Genomic DNA, 20,302 nt, shown 5'->3' on the forward strand with positions numbered 1-20,302 from the left:
TATGTATGCTGCTAAAAGTATAATTTTATCCAGAATATGCAAATATGAATGTACAATGAAAGTTTGCAATGTATATGCTGCTAAAAGGAGATTATCAACTGAGATTTTGCAACATAAAACCCAAGATATAGAGATTGCTAAAATTAGGTTCTTACCTAGTGCCAAGGTCAAAGACCATCAACCTCTTCACAGTTCGGACTCGTATAACTGCTAGATAACTTTTGCATTTGTGTTTGAGCCCTGCAACAACCGGATAGAAAGCAAGCTTGTTTGGACTGGGATACTTAGACTCATATTCACTGAACCATATTTCATCCTTCATGCATTTCTTAACTTGATCATCAAATGACAGACCAATTGGGTCCACGATATAACCAGCCTGAGCTCAACTTTATAGTAGAGCTTGAACTCAACTATACCCAAAACAAAAACTTCAGAAATCTTTGAATATCCAACAGTATATTCACGAAAAAAAGATGAATGATTAAGCACTGATGTAAGAAAGTAGTCATGTCATATATGCATTGAATTGCTGCAAAAATTCATGTGATAAAGCATTACAGCCGTAAAGATCACATCAAAAATCATGCAGTAAACCGCCAAACTAATTAAAAACTGATAATAGTATGAGTAGTTCAAAAAGAACTAAAATCTTATAAAAAAACAATTTTACGAGTAAGAGAGTGCATGACTTTTATCCCAAAAATAAATTACAGAATCAGCAAAGGGTAAGCATTTCTTCACATAAGGAATTTGACGTGTATCAGCATTTTGTAAAATCACCTGCACAGGAAACTCGGAAGTCAAAGAAAAAACCAGCTGCATATGAACCATTAAACATAATTAATATTGCTGAAGATATCTTCATACAGGTAATTGATCAGGATGTCTCTCCTAATGCTAGTAAATCCTGCTTTCCTCTGCCTCAAAATAGATATGATGAACATTGAACAACTAGTTGTTTGCCTTTGATCTGAAATTAATATGATGAACAGGTAGCAGTTTGCATTTGCTCTGAAATAAATTTGATGAACAATTAGTATGCAGAATACAATAGTGGTATTTTTGGCAATGTTTGGTTTAGTTTGTGTATTAAGTGAAGGCCCCTGAGTCAGGATAAAACTGTTAGATGTTTAAAGGGATGCCTCTTCCTTATTGAGGGTGTACAAGCCGAATTGGTTATACGTAACCTAATGGAAAATTAAAATTTTATAGCCAAAATTGCACTGAAATATCATAAAAAAATAATATTTTAAATGCATTTAAAGAAAGGAAGATGACAACACATACCATCTAGGAAAGATTACAAACACAAAGAATGATGTGTAAAACAATAGCAATCACACAAAAACTTAATTGACATAAATGATGCAACAAAATTAAAGTTATTATACATGATAATAGAGACTAAATTACATGTAAATTTATCACCCCTTCGGAAATTTGAATAGGTTTAGCACATACTTTGGGTTTAACTACACATTAGATAAAATCTCAAACATATTTACCCCATTTTTGTAAAAAAGTTACACTACCAGTAGGAGACACTGAATGAAGTAATTGTCCACAAACATATACTTATACAAGTCCACACAACATATATTTATACATGCTTCTATGACAGTTTTCACAATTTGTCAAAAAGGATCAATGATTACCTCACCTCATCTTTATGTTGATCAGGTAAACCAGGATACAATATAATTTTAGGTAAGCTAGGAGACAATTGTATTCGAGAAGATTTTCAGCTGAACCAGTGCTTTCGAAATGATTTTCAAATAGATGTTCAGATGAACCGGTGCTTCCAAATAGATGTTCAGATGAACCACTGCTTTCGAATATATGTTAATATGGACAAGGACGCAGTTTGTTTCCAAATTTAGGTTCAGGTGAAACAGGACACAATTTGATTTCTGGTGGCTTATGACAAAATCTGATTGTAAAGAGATGGTACTACTCAGTACTCATCTGGTCAAGTTCATGAGGTGGAACTTCACCCAACAGCACTTACCAACTACCACAATTGGCCCAAATACAAAATGTTAACATATTCTACAGATAAAAATACCAAATCACGTACAACTGCCTTTCATTTTAATATATAAATAATCAATTGAAATCACTTTTAGTGAAGAATGCTACGATGAGGTACACGCTTAGAGCAACTAAGCATTGGGTCAGCCCACTCAAACAAATAGAAAAATTGCAATGTACAAAGTTGCACATAAGATTCTTGTAGAGGGCTAGAGGATGGTCTGACAGAAGTTTGATCTCGATAGCATGGTTAACTTGGTCTTGACCATATAGAAAAAGAAGTTTACTTGACAGGGCACTTGTTAATGATCATTGGCAATTACTACAATTAACAGAGAAATTCCGGGGCATTGTACTCTGATAGGGCACTCATTGAAGATCATAGGCAATATCATATTACTCACAGCTACTGTAATGAACAGGGGTCCTAGAACCTTCAGATTTCAGAGTTTATAACATGGAAACTTCACTTTTCTCCCATATTCACAACACCAAGCTTCTAAGATAAACAGACAGACAATTACAGGCAACGTGTTTAAGAAAATAGACATCTAGATCCAAATCTAGAAGGCTGAAGCAAACCTTGTGAAGGCTACTGAACTAGACAACAGCATTGGATGCCCAGCTTCAAGAAACAATACAAAATCTATAACCAAAAATTTAGCACGCCGATGCACAAACCATAATTTTATGGCATTCTGTTTTTTTTTTTTTGGGGTGGGGGAAGCAGTACCAGAATATTTCATCAAGTTGTCATTAATAGGAAGAATAATTCGGGAATAGAAATTAGATCCCTATGCCTATTCATATGAAACAGGTCAACTCAGCCTTACAGACGAGAAAACCGATCATTCTAATGCAGGTTTTCTTAAAGGGGATCCACCAAAAAAAACCTCCTCTGATTTCTAAGTCAACTAGAGGAGCTGGCAAGTTGGAGACTTGTCAAACTAAAATAGCTGTATTCCTCCTTTGCCACATTTACCTCCAAAACAGGATCCCTTCAAACCAACATGTTTTAGACATATTACCCTTATCAATTGCACAATTAAACTCCAGAAAAATACCATGTCTAATTTGATTATGGACAGTCTTATCTTTGAAGAATAGACTAGTTTCATTAAAGGGAAGACATTTTCAGAACTATATTAATCAATTCAGAAACCATCAACGACCTTAAACATTCCAAATGAAACATTGGTATCATCCTCAAATGGACCCTGAGAAGATCTTTTACAAAATCGAGTGGGGATTCCCCTTTTACACACTTACTGATATGCTACCCATGGTTGTTAAGTCGACAAGTCGACAAGTCGAGCCCGAGTACCGTGGAATTGACTAGTCGACAAGTCGCCCGACTAGTCGTAAAAAGTCGTAAATAGTCGACAATATCCTATTTAGAGTAATTATAATATATAATATAAGTAAACAAACTTCAAAATAATAGTTGAAGTAAAAACTAATAGATAATAAGTTCAAATATCCAAAGTCAAACATCTATAATAAAATAAAAACATAACTAGAGAGTCAAATCAACTAAACAAACACAATCATGCATCATAATCATCCATCTCAGAATCATCTCCATCTCCTCCTTGGGTATTCTCCTCGGGTGGGACACCATAATCATCTTCCACTTCCTCATCATCGAAAGGAATATTATCTTCATCTTCATCTTCTTCATCAATCCGATCTTGTGTCGAACTAGTGTTCCGTCGAGTATAGGTTAGAGTGGAACCACCTCTAGCTCTCCTCGGAAAATTACGTCCCTCAAGTGATTCAGATGCACCCGAAGCTATATCCACCGCTTCCCAAAACCTATCCTCAATGCCAACCCACTCATTAGCCCATTCCAAGTCCTCAAATACAAGTGGATCAAATTTCCTTCCTAGCTCACGTCTCTTTTTGAATCTTGAATCAATCTTCCGGTTGTATTGGACATACACCAAGTCATTCAAACGTTGATGTTCCAACCTATTCATCTTCTTTGTATGTATCTAAATTAATTAAATGTAATTAGACCAACAATAGGAGAAATAGTTGCAAATTGGCAATAAAGTAATAAACACTTTAAAAAAGACGAGGCACTTACAAACTCAAATGTACTCCAATTACGTTCACAACCGGAAGATGATGCACATAAACCAACAATACGCCTAGCAAATGCTTGAAGCTCAATCGCACGGCCTCCATATGCATCCCACCAATCAACTAATATATAAACAAGAATAACACAAAATAAGCATTCTTTTTTTTATGAAATTTACAAAGTTTTGAAATGAACTTACGAGGACTTTTTGACTTTCTATGCTCAATTGCCATTTCCCTTGTAAAGCCTTCCCGAGTATTTTTGTAGGCATCCGCATAATCACTTATTTTGTTCCTTGTATCCCTATCCTTGACCATCTTCTCAAGCACATCGTTGAAATCTTCTCTAAGTCGTGAGGCATAGTCGGGATCGTTTTCAAGAAGATCAAAGTATCTCCCGGGATTAAGAAACAAAGAAGCTCCATGTAATGGTTTTCCCATTTGAATATTCCAACGATCATCAATGATTTTCACCACTTTGTTCCTGATTGCCATTTTTCCACCTCCAAATTTCTTCTTGACTTCGGCTTTTGCATAATCAATAGCAGCTGCAATTTCAGCCAAAGCAGGCCTTTCATCACCATCCGCAATGCGCAACACTTGAAGAAGTGGCAATGATGCATCTACACAATCTCCAACATTACTCCAAAAGACGGACGAGAGAACAGTGTCACAAACTTTCCTTCCATTTTCTGATTTTGATAACTTTGACATGGTCCAATCCGACCCACAAAACAAGAAACGCAATGGTTCCTGTTTTTTTTGCAAACTATCCAATGTAAGAAAAGCAGTGGCAAACCTCGTAGCTCCAGTCCTGATTAGGTCCCTCCCATTAGTCTTCTCCCTCATAGCATCAAGAACACGCCCATGCCTATAGATAAATGTAGTGCATCTTCTTGCCTGGTTGATTGTCTTCTTAAATGCTGGAATTTTGCCAATGTCCTCCAACATCAAATCAACACAATGTGCAGCACATGGAGTCCAAAATAAAGTAGGCATCCTTATTTCCAAGATCTGACCGGCTAGCTTGTAGTTCGCCCCATTGTCCGTCACAACTTGCACAACATTTTTCTCACCAATTTCCTTTATCTTACTTTCAAGCAAGTTTGCCAACATTTGTGCATCATGTGATTCACTTGAAGCATTAACCGAACCCAAAAAGAAAGTACCTTCGGGACTATTCGCAAGGAAGTTTATGAGACTTCTTCCTCGCCTATCGGTCCACCCATCGGACATAAGAGTACAACCATACCTCTTCCAAGCCTTTTCATGCTTTTCTTTCAATTTTTCAGTTTCGTCCTTCGCCTTTTTAAGTAGAGGAACCCTCAATTCATGATATGTTGGAGGCTTTAAACCCGGGCCATATTGGCCTATGGACTCAACCATCACCTCATAACTCCTAGAGTTCGCCGCATTGAAAGGAATCCCACATTCATAGAAAAAATTTGCAATATGCATATGGACCCTTTCTTTCTCTTCCGGAGTTCTTAGGCGGTTCTCCAAAGTGGTTTGACTTGCCCCTTTTCTATGCCTATCTTCCACAACCTGTTCTGGGGTCTTCATTAACATAGAAGCTACTGACTTGCTGCTCCCTAACGGCGGCTTTTTGGAGTTAGATGGCTGGGCAGCAGCCTTCCCTTTACTTCCAGCAGTAGATTTTGAACTTGGTAAGGTATTTGATGCTGCGGTTGATGGAATTTCCTGAACATCATCATCGTCGCTGTCCTCTTCAAAATTCTGCACATTTTTCTTACTCCTCTTCTTCTTATTTTGAACAAAGTCGTTTATTTCTTTTGTAATATCTTTGGTTGTTTTGGGACATTTAACAATATCCGGATAACCACCAATCAAGTGTTGTTTAAACCGATTAATTCCCCCATGATTTGAATTCCCGCAAAGAATACACTTAACAACATCTTTGTTAACTTCCGACATAGGATAAAAAGCATACTTCCATCCGGGATCATTTGATCGACTAGCTTTTCTTTTAGGATCTTTAGCCAATTCCCTCCGCGTACTTTCAGTTTCGATATCCATTTTTTTCTGCAGAAAGCATGTTGAAATTAATGTTATAATGTTATACAGGTGCAAGCAGTGGGTGTACTGTAATGAAGCAGAGTGAAGTGAAGCAGAGTGAAGTTAAGCAGAGTGGGAGCAGAAGATCATTTTTTGATTCTGCTCTTTTTTTTGCAACAGAAGAAATAGTTAAAGAAGAAAGACCCACTGTAATTTGATGACGATGTGTAAATGTACACACAGTTTGTTTGATTGTGAAATATAAATAAAATTGAAAACTTGCTTTTGAAAAATTGATAAATTAAAATTCAGATGTAATTAAAAAATAAGGGGACTTTGTTTTTTACAGTAAATATTAAAATTATTTTGAAAGAATAACAATAATATTATGTGAAATAAGAATAATTAAAAAAATAAAAGTAATGAAAAAACCAGTGAACAAAATTAAAATGAAAATAATGAAAACAATTTTTGATAATTAAAGTAAAAATCAAAATCGAAATTTTAAAAAGAAAGTTTAATTTTTTTTAAAAGAAAGTAAAAAGAAATTATATTAAATTTTTAAAAAGAAAGTTTAATATATATACCTGTATGTATATACAGTATATACATACGCACACGACGTTAAAAAAATTAAAAAAGATGGAGATAAGAAGTTAAAAAGATGAAGAGGGAAGAAGCAGAAACACAGAGAAGAAGAGATAGAAGATTGGAGAAGAAGAGACGAAGAGAAGAAAGACTTACCGGAGAAAATGGAGACGAGCCGCCGCCGGAGACGAGCCGCCGCCGGAGAAGAGAGAGGATTTAAGTCGTGTTGTGCCCTTTCTTTCTTTGTGTTTGAGACAAACAAAACGTAAGTTAAATTCCAACAAACCCTTTTTTTTCCAAGTCGGGTCAGTAATAAACCGGGTTTTTGGTCGGGTTTCGGGCCGGGTTCCGGGTCGGATACGGGTCGGATCCGGGTAAAGCCCATGAACTTCAAACTCACAAGTCGAGCCTCGACTTTTTCCCACCTGTCGACTTGTCGACTAGTCGCCGACTAGTCGACGACTAGTCGTCGACGTAACAACAGTGATGCTACCTCAATCAAAATGGATCATGTGGACACAATAAAAAATTAGAAATGCATAAAATTCTATCTTAATCAATGGGTCACCTACATATAAATTTTAAACCACTGAGAAGCCTAAGACAAGGGGAATGTTGTCCGCCTCCCCTTCCCCTCCCCACGCCTGCTTCTTAACATCATAGGCCAAGTATTAAATGTGATACAAATAGGAAAAATAAAAACCTATATAAAGGGATCAGGATAGGCAAGGAAGGTTCGGAACGCGTATGTTTGCAGTTTGTTTGCAGATGCCAATATCTTAATCCTAGAGGATACAAGCTTTGCTTGAGGGACTAACAGAAGGCAATTTAATAATACATACATTGAATGTAAATTAAATACTACGGATATCTTTAATCCTTGGATAGAAAAGAACATGGGAAAATACTTTTTTAGAAGTCCTTTTCTTTAATGATTTTGACATTTATGGTGATGTTTATGTGAACGCACTCAAACAACTTTATAACCAACTTACAAAGAGATAAATTTCATTATATTCCATAGTGTGTCAGCCTCCTATGCAATGTGCAATTTAAAAAAAAACAACATTCAATTTCATGTTGAAGTGTGTTACAAATATATAAATATAACATAAAATATTTTAAATATGGGTTAATTATCAAGTAGGTCACTTAATGCGTCCAAATGTATCAAGTGAGTCACTGATTATAAAACGGACTCAAATGAGTCACTCATTTGAAAATCTGTATAAAAAATATCACTCTATCGTTAGTCGGAATTTTTAAAAGTATTATATATTGAGTTTCACACATTTTTTATAAATGATATTACATCCAAATGAAAGGTTCTGAATTCTACTATTTTAGATAATATTGTTAGATTTTTAAAATTTTATAAACTATTTATTTTTTATTTTTTTATTTTTTTATCTGATTTAAATAAAAATAAATAGTAGATAAATTTTTAAAAATCTAAAATTATTATCTAAAATACTATAACTCATAATCTTTTATTTATTTGGATGTAATATCATTCATAAAAAATGTGTGAAACTCAATATATAATACTTTTAGAATTTCGACTAACGATAAAGTGATATTTTTTATACAAATTTTCAAATGAGTGACTCATTTAAGTCTGTTTTATAATCAGTGACTCACTTGATACATTTGGACGCATTAAATGACCTACTTGATAATTAACCCTTTTAAATATCTATATAGTAACACCGTGTTAGGAAACATAATAAATAGAATAAATATTAAGTCAGTTACGAATCTGAATAATTAGTGTGTGCATCAGTTATGGATTTCAAAGGGAGGATTTGGTGGGAATAATAATATTTTAGCTTTAATTTAGGGATTGTGAGTTGAGATTGGGGTTATAAATAGGGAAGCCATTTATATGTTTGAGAAAGGAAGAAATAAGATTGACTTATGTGTGTTTGTGGAGAGTGGGTGGTCTCTCGAATACCACCTACTTGTGTGTGTGTTTATCAATAAAAGAATTCGTTTCTTTATATATATATATACAAATATAAGGACTGGACGGGTCCTAACAGTGGTATCAGAGCACCTCTGTTCTTGGGGCAACGACAACTGCAAAATAAGTTGAAAATCGAATCGACGACTTCCAGAGAATTTTTTTTGTAAAGATGCAAGCAAAATTTTTGAAGTTGGATATTGAAAAGTTTCAAAATGACATTTCTTTCCTCAAAGAAGGTATGGTTGCTATACTTGCAAAAATGGACAACTATAGTCGCAAGACTACTGGACCATTTTCGTCTGCTCGTGAGGATTCGCAAGGCTTGGAACATGCCCAGAAGTCGGTCCACGAAACTGAGGAGAAGCTGAAGGGAGTAAAAGCGAATGATAGAGAACTTAAATCAGATTTTCAAAAAATTGATTTTGGAAAACTTCAAGAAGATGAAAGGTCTCATCAGCAACCACCAGTATTGGAGGTTTTAGGGCAGACTCCATTAAATTCTAATAGTGGCAACAACAAAGAACAAGAGACTTGTTTGTTTGATGTCTCATCGCCTCCAAGCTCATCCATGTACTCTTTATCACAAAGACTTGAAATATTCGAAGGCTTAAAACTTGAAGGTGGGTCGTTGAAGGCTGAAAGTTATTTTGACAGCTATTTTGAATTAGTAAACCTCTCAACACCAACTAAGAAGGTATGGTCGGCTGTAGTATACTTGAGAAATGATCTTTTGTTCTTGGACTATTGCGGGGAATATCAGCGGCCTTCTTGTAACTGGGAGGAATTTAGAAAATTATTGGCGGAGAGGCAGGGGTTCTGGATTAGAAAGAAAAGGAAAAAGAAAGAATGAGACAATTTTCTCATTTGAACCTTGAGGACAAGGTTCAAGTTTGGGCGGTGGGTAATGTTAGGAAACATAATAAATAGAATAAATATTAAGTCAGTTACGAATCTGAATAATTAGTGTGTGCATCAGTTATGGATTTCAAAGGGAGGATTTGGTGGGAATAATAATATTTTAGCTTTAATTTAGGGATTGTGAGTTGAGATTGGGGTTATAAATAGGGAAGCCATTTATATGTTTGAGAAAGGAAGAAATAAGATTGACTTATGTGTGTTTGTGGAGAGTGGGTGGTCTCTCGAATACCACCTACTTGTGTGTGTGTTTATCAATAAAAGAATTCGTTTCTTTATATATATATATACAAATATAAGGACTGGACGGGTCCTAACACACCGAGAGAAAGAAAACTATCTTATATTAAACACATGGTTTGCAAATCGGATAAATCTTATTGATATAACCTCACTAACAATTGGCCTTACTATAAGTAAAATACTAACTATTTGGTAAACTGATCCCTGTACTAATTTATCCACTAAATTTAACTAAACAATTTACGAATAAAATTAAAAAGCTCTCATTATACTTTTCATTTCATGTCATTCTCGGCTTGTTGGGGAATGGGGAATACTCGACCATGAAAATTGTAAAATTAGAACTACATATAGGCAATATTATACTAGAAGTAACCTTTCACACTTCTTCGAAAAGATCAACCCCCGCTAGATTTTCTTTCTTCAAAAACTGATTTATATAACACAAAACAGAATAAATGAACATCAATATCGTAATACTCGTTTCCATCCTTTTCTTTATTAAAAAATACATCTAATTAAATGCAACAGAAAAATTCAATTTTAAAAAACTTACCTGACTAGTGAGCCATGTAAATGAAATCAAAAAACTAGAAAATAGCAATTTAGGAAGCGAGAGTACACACACTCCGAAAAAATACACAGTATCAAAAATATTAAAAAAAACATTTCGATGCAAGTTCATCGGAAAAATAGCAGGATACAGTGGAAAGTGTACGAGAATTCATTAAAGCATACATTTCACATTATATGATGATAGTTGCAAGGTTTTTATTATGTATGGATATAAACTTCCAATTTTCTCTAAATATATCCTAAATTTTCATATTTTTTGTGTCTTATCTAACGGTTTCAATATTTTCTTACAAAATTTATATGAATGTATCCATAAAACTTAAATATCCATTTGGTAACAATAAATATAATTATATTTATTAGTATCTCCTACCTATTATGTCCATTTCTGAAATTAACAAAGTTGATTTTCGGAATGAAGTGTGTTACAGATGCAAGTTACTGTATCATAAAAACACTTAAAATAAATTAATGTACACCACACGGAGAAAAAGAAATGCGTGATACTGATAAACACCACATATAATTGATACAAATTATATTTGGGGTCACAAATTCTCCTACATAGTTTTTCCAAACTTGAGATGGGAAATAACCGAACAAAAATATAAATTATGAAACTATATTAGATTTAACATTTAAATTCTGAACAGAAGTAACAACCCAAACATCACTTATTATAAATAGTTCTCTCGATAGATCAAGTAAAAAATTAACGATTGATGTTATCATCTACAATCTTTATGATTCGATCTAGAGTCTAGCTTGAATCCTGGAATTACCACCAATGAACTTTGTATTGTTGGAATAAACCATCGTCAAAACCACAGGTGTCATGGTAACCAAGCTAGAAACAAACCCCCCAATTACGGTGCCATCCATTCTAGAGATTGTTGCAACAAACGAGCAAGCAACATATGTCCCTGACACATTAAAAAATCCTGCAAGAGACATCAAATTAAGTCTCTCAGAAAATTTTACAGGACAATCTTGTGGCCTTGTGCATATAGCCACCTCAGAAATACAGCCAACCCCACTAAGAACAGTTACAGAAACATGTCTGGATTGAGCGAAATGACCCACCCATTTGATTATATCAATCCCGGGTGGGATTTCAATAACAGTAGATTGCAAAGAGGATGAAAGCCCAAAATTCATCTTTCAAAGGAAAACGTTGATGTTTAAAATAATGGCTAGTATGTGATTAAGGTTGTGGAATTGTATCCCTTTTTATAGTTGTAATTGATGTGCTCTTCTAGAAAAAGAAAAACATAAACAAAATCAAAACAAGAAATTATTTTTCAAATTCTGGAATATTTACGTGAATCATTAATTCAAATAACAAATAATGAAAGCAATTATGATGATAACCAATTTTTAATTTGGATTTTGTAAAGATTATAAGAATATACCATTCGAGATTTTGTTTTTTAAACGGACTATAAATTTTAAGAATAAAAACATAACCCCCATTTACTTGAAACCTCATAAAAGTCAAATAAGGTTGGTAATGAAAATTTTCGAAAATTGATATATTGGTCGACTCACCGATATTCATCCCATCTTTTTGTCTATTCAACATAGTGTGGAGAACAATATTATTATAATATCAATCATCCTTCACTCATCACCAAATCTATCATAATCTCCATTAATTGGATACAGTCTCCATTATTTGGATATGATCGTCGCAAAGAGCGATTTAGTTGACTAGCATATCTATATCCAAAAAATATAGTTCCCAATATTATATGACATTTATGAGATTTTAAATAATGGACGATTATGTTTTTATTCTTAAATTTGAAATTTCAGTTGCAAAACAAATTTTTGAATGGTATATTCATATAATATATATAAAATCCAAACTATAGTTGGTTATCCTCATATTTATTTTTATTATTGTTATTTAAATTAATGATCCACTTGAATATTCCTAATATAAAAAAAAAATCGCTTTTGTTTATATTTTTTTTTGTTTTCCTAATCGAACACAATAATTAGAATTACAAAAGAGCTACAATTCCACAACCTTAATCACATACTAGCCATCATCTTGTACAAAAACGTTTACCCTCGAAAGATGGGTTTTGGACACTCATCCTCTTTGCAATCTGTCCTTGAAATCCCACTCAGGATTGATATCATGAAATGAGAGGGGGCCTTTCGTGCAATCCACAAAGATTTCCGTAATTGTTCTTAGTGGGTTTGGCTGGCTTCCGAGGTTGATATGCCCAAGGCGACAAGATGTTCCAGTAAAAATTTTCGATAAGACTTAATTTAATGTCTTTTTCAAGATTTTTTTAGTATGTCAGAGACATCTGTTTCTTGCTCCTATGCTGCAACAATTGCTACGATGGATGGCGCCGCAATTGATTGATCGGTTTCTAACTTGGTTACCATGACATTTGTGGTTTTGACGATCTTTATTTTTCTAACGATACAACGTTCATTGGTGGTAATTCCAGGATTCTAGCTAGAAGGAGAGCATCAATTGCTATTTATTTACTTTGATCAATCGAGAAAATATTTATAATATATTATTTTTGGTTGTTTTCTTTGTTTGGAAATAAAAAATTTTAAACATTTTAGTTTGATGATTTTTTATCTGAAGTTCGGAAAAACTCTGTATGAGAATTTTGTGTTCCCAAATATAATTTGCATCAATTTTAAATGGTATTTTTCAATATCATCAATTTCTCTTTCTCTCCATGTTGTACAATAATTTATTTTTTGAGTTTTTTATGATATATTAGCTTGGTTTTGTAACACGGTTCATCAAGAAAATCAACTTTGTTAAATTTTTGTAATGGGTATAATGCATAGGAGCTACCAAAAAATATAATGAGATTCATTGTTATAATTAGATATTAAGGCTTTACGGATACATTTATATAAACTTTATAACAAAATGGTGAAACCATTGGAGAAGACAAAAAACTCGAAATTTAGGATATATTTAGAGAAAATAAAAAATTCATATCCGTAAATAATAGAAACCATGGAATTAAACTCAAAGTTATTGAGTCTATATATCTATACAGGAATTTTCTAAAAATTATTATCTTATTATTTTTATTGAAATTGATCAATTTTTGAACTAAGCCAAGTCGGTGATGAAGAAAATTATTATTTTAGAGAAATTATTAATTTATGGAGTACTAAGTTATGGAGGTGTTGCTTGTACTATCCTATTTGAATAAACAATTCAACAAAATATTGTTCAAAAAATAATAAATGTTTCTTTATTTGCTTTTATGTATATTTTTTAGTTTTTCCTAATCGAGCACATCAAATACAATTATAAAGAGGTTCAGTTCACAAACTTATTCACATATTAGCCATCATTTTATATACCAGTGTTTACCTTTAAAAGATAAAGTTTAAGCAATCGTCCGATTTGTCAACTACATACGTCACATTCTTACGCTTGCAAGGTAATATTTAAAAAAAATCTCAACTATTGCATCCGTTTGAAATCCCACTAGGGATTTTTATTCTTCAAATGGGTGGGGCATATTATGCAGTCCATAAAGATTTCTTGGTGGGTTTGAATGGTTTTCCGGCGCCACAACTCGGTTTACTAATTTTTTTGACGATCTCACTTTGATATCTTTTGTACGATTTTTCTACATGTCAGGAATATTTTTCTCTTGCTCTTATGCTGCAACATTAGCTATGATGGATGATAACGTAATTTTTGGGCCAATTTCTAGATTAGTAACTGTGACACCAATGTTTTTTACCATGATTATTTCCAACAATACAAAGTTGATTGAGGTTGGTTCCAATTTCTAGCTAGACTACAGCTTGTAAGATTTATTTGTTTTCTTATTATCCAGATTTGTAGTCATAATTAACTACGTTCATTATGTTTACAACTCTTATTCCTTTTGGATTCGTGAAATAGGATTAAGCAGGGTACTACATTCATATTATCTCAGCAAAAAGACATGGATAACTTTGCTGAAGAAAGGGAAAAACTTCTAAGAGATCTTGAAGTTACAAAGGCGGAGTTAAAGCGGCAGTGCTATGAAAAGGATCAAGCTAGAAAAGGAGTTTGACGAAGAGTTGGCACATCTGATAGAGAAGTACAGCTGTATCGGTTAAGAAAAAGAGGGTCGGATGTGTTATGAAAAGAGAAGCTCGGAAGCGTGCAACAGCATAACAAGATCTAAAAGCTAAATGCATTCAAGAATTATGAAAACTTATAAACTTTTAATGAAACTCGTGATATGATCGCTTTAGGTTGTAAATCATAATTGTTTAGCATACACTTAGATGAAACCTAGAATTAAGTGATTCCAAAAAGGCAAGTTTCAATTTGTTTTTTGTGGGTCTTTGTGATGAAGGTTTTTTAGGTGTTTTTTTTTGAAAACCCGTCTTTGTGATAAAAACTTTTCTAGAATTGTTTTCTTTAAAACACCCCATTTCTCTATATTGCATCATGATTTCTTAGACAAGATTGCCATGATATGAATGTCTGATATGTATCCAATAAAATAAATATTATCAAAAAATAATATGAAATATTTGGTACTGAATGAAAATTCTTCGTATCAATAACTTTACAAAAAGCAAATATTCACCTTTTTATCCTCTCTTAGCTTCAATATTTTTTATTTTGTATTTTACCAATTAATTAAAATTATCTTTTACTCATATTACATTTGTTGGACACGTATCAGACATTCATGTCATGTCAATAATGTCTAAAAAACCATTTAAAAAAACATTCATCGCAAGGACGGTCTTTTAGAAAAAACCACATGAAAAACCTTCATCACAAAGACACACAAAAAGCAAATTGAAACATGCCTTCTATAATCACTTGTTTATAGATTTCATATCAAGTATATGCTAAACACTTGTGATTTAAATCCTAATGCGTTCTACTACAAGTTTTATCAAATGTTTATCAGTTTTCATTACTTTTTAGTTAATTTAGATTTTAGATCTAGTTGTGTTGCTGGTATCTTCCTCATGTCACATTTGGCGCTATTCTACTAAACCGATACGACTGTGCGATCTCCATCAGATGAGCCAACTCTTCATCAAACTCCTTCTCTAGTTTGACGTCCTTTTCATAGCGTTGCCACTTCAATTTGGCCTTCTTATCTTCAAAAACAACCTTTATTTTAGAAGCAAATTCTCAAAGTTATTTGCACATGAGTTATCGTTTCTAAAGTTTAAAACTTCTCTTGGTATCATGTTTGTGTGGCTTTTGACTTTTATAAAGCTTGGGATAAAGTTTTTTTCGACAAGGGAAGAACGACGGAAATGAAGATAAAAGGAATTTTTTATTTGTATTGGTAATTTTTTTTTATATGTAGTATAGTAGAGAAATTGTGTATTTACTTACTTTATATGGGTTAATAGTTTACTATATATGTACTCATACATAATAATCCACAAGTATATATGTACCCATACATAATTGTGCTAGTTGAGTCTAGGTTTTTTGTAGGCCTTATCTTTGGATACATGAACAAGTTTTCTAGACACATTAAATTGTAAAATTTGGATTGACATAGGTCATATTAACATTCTTATCAGATTTTTAAGTTATTAAAATAGATTTTTCTATTGCATATTAAAGGGTCTTATATTCCTTTATATCATTTTATATCATGATCGTAAAAATAAGTGCTAAGAGAAATTTCAGATGTCATTCCCAACTCTGAGTAGCCTCTTCTATTTACAAGTTAGCCAACTAAGAGTCTCTAGCGAGTGGTACCAATTGTACCAGCTAAATGAGTGCTCAACAACAGTAAACAATTTATTTCAACCCACACATACACAACCTACACACACATATATATATATCTAAATATATTTCCATACTTTCCAACCGTGAAGACTTGCCTACCAAGTCAATAGAGTCGTGTATAAAATGGCTGAAATCAATCAATTTTGTTCCGACTGTTTATTCTTCAAGCCACTCAAAACAACGATTTAAATGAGAAGACATCAATTTCCCTAACAGTAAGTCTAAGAAACAATAATCAATGTAAGTTTGCTCATAAGCTGCGCAACAACCGTGAGGATTTTCAATGTAGTTCAACTTAGACAGTACTTAAAACTAGATAATTTCTTGAGTCTCCAAAGTAAACTTGTGACCTTTTCTTGTGCACTACTTAAATTTCTAGACTGAACTGTTGATCTAGAGTATGAATTAACTTAAATAATCCCAGGCTACAACAAATCACAATGAAGAACATAGAAAATTTATGAACATGTAAAGGCTAATTTTGAAATTCTGAGAAAGCGGCAGATAGAGGACATACTTATATGGCTTCCATCTTGTATACTTTTTTTTCCTTAGGAACAGCGGAAATATACGACTGCATTGGCCAGATTGAATATATTAGGTCAATGTCAGGACAAAAGAAATAAACAACTAACATTAGGCCACCCTAAAAAAATTCTACAAGAAGATACATATATTTCCTGGTTTAGTACATGACCATGTTATAAAGTAACCGTTCCAACAACAAATTCACCTGGTCTGGAAATGGTGAAAGACATGAATTTCGTCTACTGTGTAGCTTCCTTTTGCACTCGGGGATGTGGAGGCGTTTCGCAGACAGGTGTTTAGTAGTTTCGTGCCTAACAGCCTAAGGCCTCTGTTAGTCTTATAATGTTGTTGAGAAAGATGGTCGAGGGCCACGGGAAATAATGGATAATGGCACAACCAGAAGACGGGTTTAAAATTATAGGTATAGGAAATTTTAGGGTTGTTCTGCGATTTTAGAATAACGCTCAGAAGTTCTGATTACCTATTTTTAGCTGCCATGTTCGATATATATGAATGAATATTATAATAATAGTTATATGAGTAACTTTAAGCGTAAGCTTTACTTCCTTCTGCGGCATGCATATCTATCAGAGAAGACACTACAAACCTTTGCATGAGTAACTAAGAACCTTACTGTTTATCCAATTTTGTATATATATTTTGTTCTATGAAACGGGACTCCTGTCATTCCAACATATATTACCAAACTTCTTACTAGTCAAGACAATGACAGCCAACCATCAACTTTCCTCAAAGAGAGGGAATTATATAAGAATCATCTTTCTGTTCCGTCGTAAATGGAAAGACAAAAAAGCTAGTCAATGATAAAAACTATTCGAATCACAATAATTTGCAAAGAAAAGATTCCTTCTAGTTAAATCAGGAAGCTAGAGATGAGAACTATAACGTTTTGACCTAACCACGTGACAAAAAAATATAAACTATATCATATGATTTGAACAGAGTTAGTTATACACGGTAGCTAATAAATGATATGGATCGAGCTGATACTAATTATTGAAGAAATTTGCCATAAACATAATTACACCACCTTGAAAGCAGACAAAGAGGTGAAAAATTTGGATTTGGGATATGAAAATATATCTTTACATATGTCATTATCCTGATCATATCCATAAAACATACAAAACTTTCATTATTATTCGGGTTAGTCAGCGAGTACTACACGCTCCAGCCCCACATAAAGATTGTGATTTTTGTTTCCTAATTTTGAAATGAACAATACTTACGATCTTATTAATTCTGACTCATTATACGTGAGAACAATTACTATCACATAATTTACATTTGATTATTAGTGTTTAAATTATTGACTCTTCATGTGAACGATATTTTGGGTATATCACAACAGCAATACTCGCATGACCCACAATGTAAAAAAATTTAATTTCTTATGAGCATAAAATTTAAGTAAAACATGATAAGAAATTTTTTATGAATACAACAAAATACAACACTAGAACATATGCTAAAGGAAAAGATATTGCACATATGGTACAACATTAACATCTAACCTTAAATAGGAGCAATACTCGCACATCTGGATATCTTAACTTTTAACGGAGCGGTTCCTTTTCCCGTACTATACCTGGTAAATATATATAGGAATTAATAGATATCAGACATAAATATAGTTCACTAGATCAAGATACTATTTTATTTTTGTCATAAATACTCTACCACTATTTACATTTAAAATTATCGCATTTTCATATATTTTGTGCGATATAAGAAAATTATCACTAATAATTAAAAGAGCATTATCAAATTGCAATCAGAGTCATTGCAAACTTAATATCGCTTTAAGAATTCATCATGGTGTTTATAAAATATTAATTAGCTATAAACTATAAATCCATGAAATTTAACGAGGCATCTTAAAAAGGCATAGTTTTCATGACCGACTTCCAATAGAAACGAAAAATAGTTTTCATTAATTTGAAAATAATACAGTTGGAACAAACCCTCAACTGTCAATACAACCAGGTTGTAAACAAATAACATACTAAAATAATTAGATGATTTGTTTTTTGATCGTTTAACACACAGAATTTAAAAATTCTTGAAACTAAAAACAAAATCAAAGACATCCCAAGCGATCTAAACTACACCAACATCTCTGAAAACAGCAACATCAAAATTGACCAAATCCCATAAAAATCATTGTTAGCCCAATGTTCAGAAACAGAAACACCAATCGCATAGACTGGAATTGGAGAAGTGGCACCCCATCTATCTACATGCCGGATACCAGCTATAAACATGCTGAAGACCTCGTAGCTACCTACAGGCCGGATACCAGCTATAAACATGCCGAAAATGTAAACCCGCGATATTTGATTATGAAAGGTGAGCTCTTGCAATAATTACCACCGCCTCAGATTCGATGTAGGCTTTCTAATCACCAAAAATATCAATAAACTCGTTTTCAACAAATTCAACATTAAATAAACCCAACCATAATTAAACAAAAAGATAACAAAACGCTCTAAAAGGAGAGAAAAAACACACACTCCAAGAGGACACACAAACATCCAAAATATTGGATTTTATTGAAAGGAAATTAACGGGAAAAAAAATGAAGGGGTTGGGGCTTTCCACCGGAGAAAACCCCTCGATTAACTTGAGAAAGAACAACTTGAGAAAGAACAATAGAAAAGAGGAGGAAGGCTTTACGAGTTTTCCCGGTGGTAAGGTTTCAACTAATAACAATCAAACCTAATTACCATGTTATCAGGGATGGACTCAGGGACGGACTCAGGATGACTTAACGAGGGGGCCAAAATTAATAATTTATTGTTAGTTAAGATCAATTTTAACCAAGAAGTAAACAATAGTAGAAGATGTAGTGGAGTCACTAACTACCCAAATCAGTACCGCAACACCTAAATCAAGGCTGTCAATTAACTGAAGTATGATAGTTCATAACTAAATTGTTCCACTTTAATTAAAATATAGTCCAATTTCCATAATCCACTTAACATGCTTAAATTTGAAATTCGTATTTCATAACTAATGCAACCAGAACTCAGAAACCGTTTTAACTGTACATTCATCGTTTGTCGATAAACAAAACAATTTAACATACACATTTCACCATATACACGTAAAACAAATAATTGATAACATACGTAAATGCATGAAATCTTTATATATAAGTAAAAGTGTGTGCATCGTACCAATTATGCATGACTTTAGTTGTATAAGCGCCGGAAACAAGACCTGAGACGATAGAATTCCGGAAAGTGTGGCCGTGAAGATGGGGCGAACCGGAGGGATACGACTATATATACGATATCGTATACGAAGACTATGAGGAAAGCAGGGTTGATTTTGGGCTTTTACTGAACCCTGACCCAATGTGGGTCATGTTTGTATTGTTTGTTGGACTGTTCCAATTTAATCCACTTTTTAATTTAGATTTTTTATTAGGCCTTTTTAATTTAGAAATTTTGAGAAAAATCGATTTGAATTTTAGAAATGACTAAAATATAGGTGCATCAGGTTTTAAAACTTCTAAATAATTTTTTAAAATTCAGAGATAATAAATAAAAAATTTA

The 20,302-nt window shown here is 33.2% G+C and overlaps 1 protein-coding gene and 1 long non-coding RNA gene across 3 annotated transcripts; both read right to left on the minus strand.

Annotated features, from left to right (window-relative positions):
• Positions 1 to 497: 497 nt before the first annotated feature.
• On the minus strand, positions 498 to 20,098 carry LOC141708279 (uncharacterized). 2 transcript variants are annotated; one of them, XR_012569428.1, is made up of 5 exons: positions 19,922 to 20,098; positions 18,257 to 18,330; positions 16,711 to 16,767; positions 871 to 1,014; positions 498 to 783 (listed from the first exon to the last, which is right to left on the minus strand). It is a non-coding gene; the product is annotated as an uncharacterized LOC141708279 (long non-coding RNA). The 2 variants fall into 2 exon arrangements; XR_012569427.1 differs by lacking the exon at positions 16,711 to 16,767.
• Positions 3,535 to 7,968, minus strand: LOC141708278 (uncharacterized). The gene is made up of 4 exons (XM_074511812.1): positions 6,880 to 7,968; positions 4,320 to 6,162; positions 4,124 to 4,242; positions 3,535 to 4,028 (listed from the first exon to the last, which is right to left on the minus strand). Exons 2-4 carry the CDS (start codon positions 6,154 to 6,156, stop codon positions 3,582 to 3,584), a joined length of 2,403 nt encoding a protein of 800 aa, XP_074367913.1. The 5' UTR covers positions 6,157 to 6,162; positions 6,880 to 7,968; the 3' UTR covers positions 3,535 to 3,581.
• Positions 20,099 to 20,302: the final 204 nt, after the last annotated feature.

Source organism: Apium graveolens, chromosome 2 (assembly GCF_009905375.1).
Source record: "Apium graveolens cultivar Ventura chromosome 2, ASM990537v1, whole genome shotgun sequence".
Classification (NCBI taxonomy): Eukaryota; Viridiplantae; Streptophyta; class Magnoliopsida; order Apiales; family Apiaceae; genus Apium; species Apium graveolens.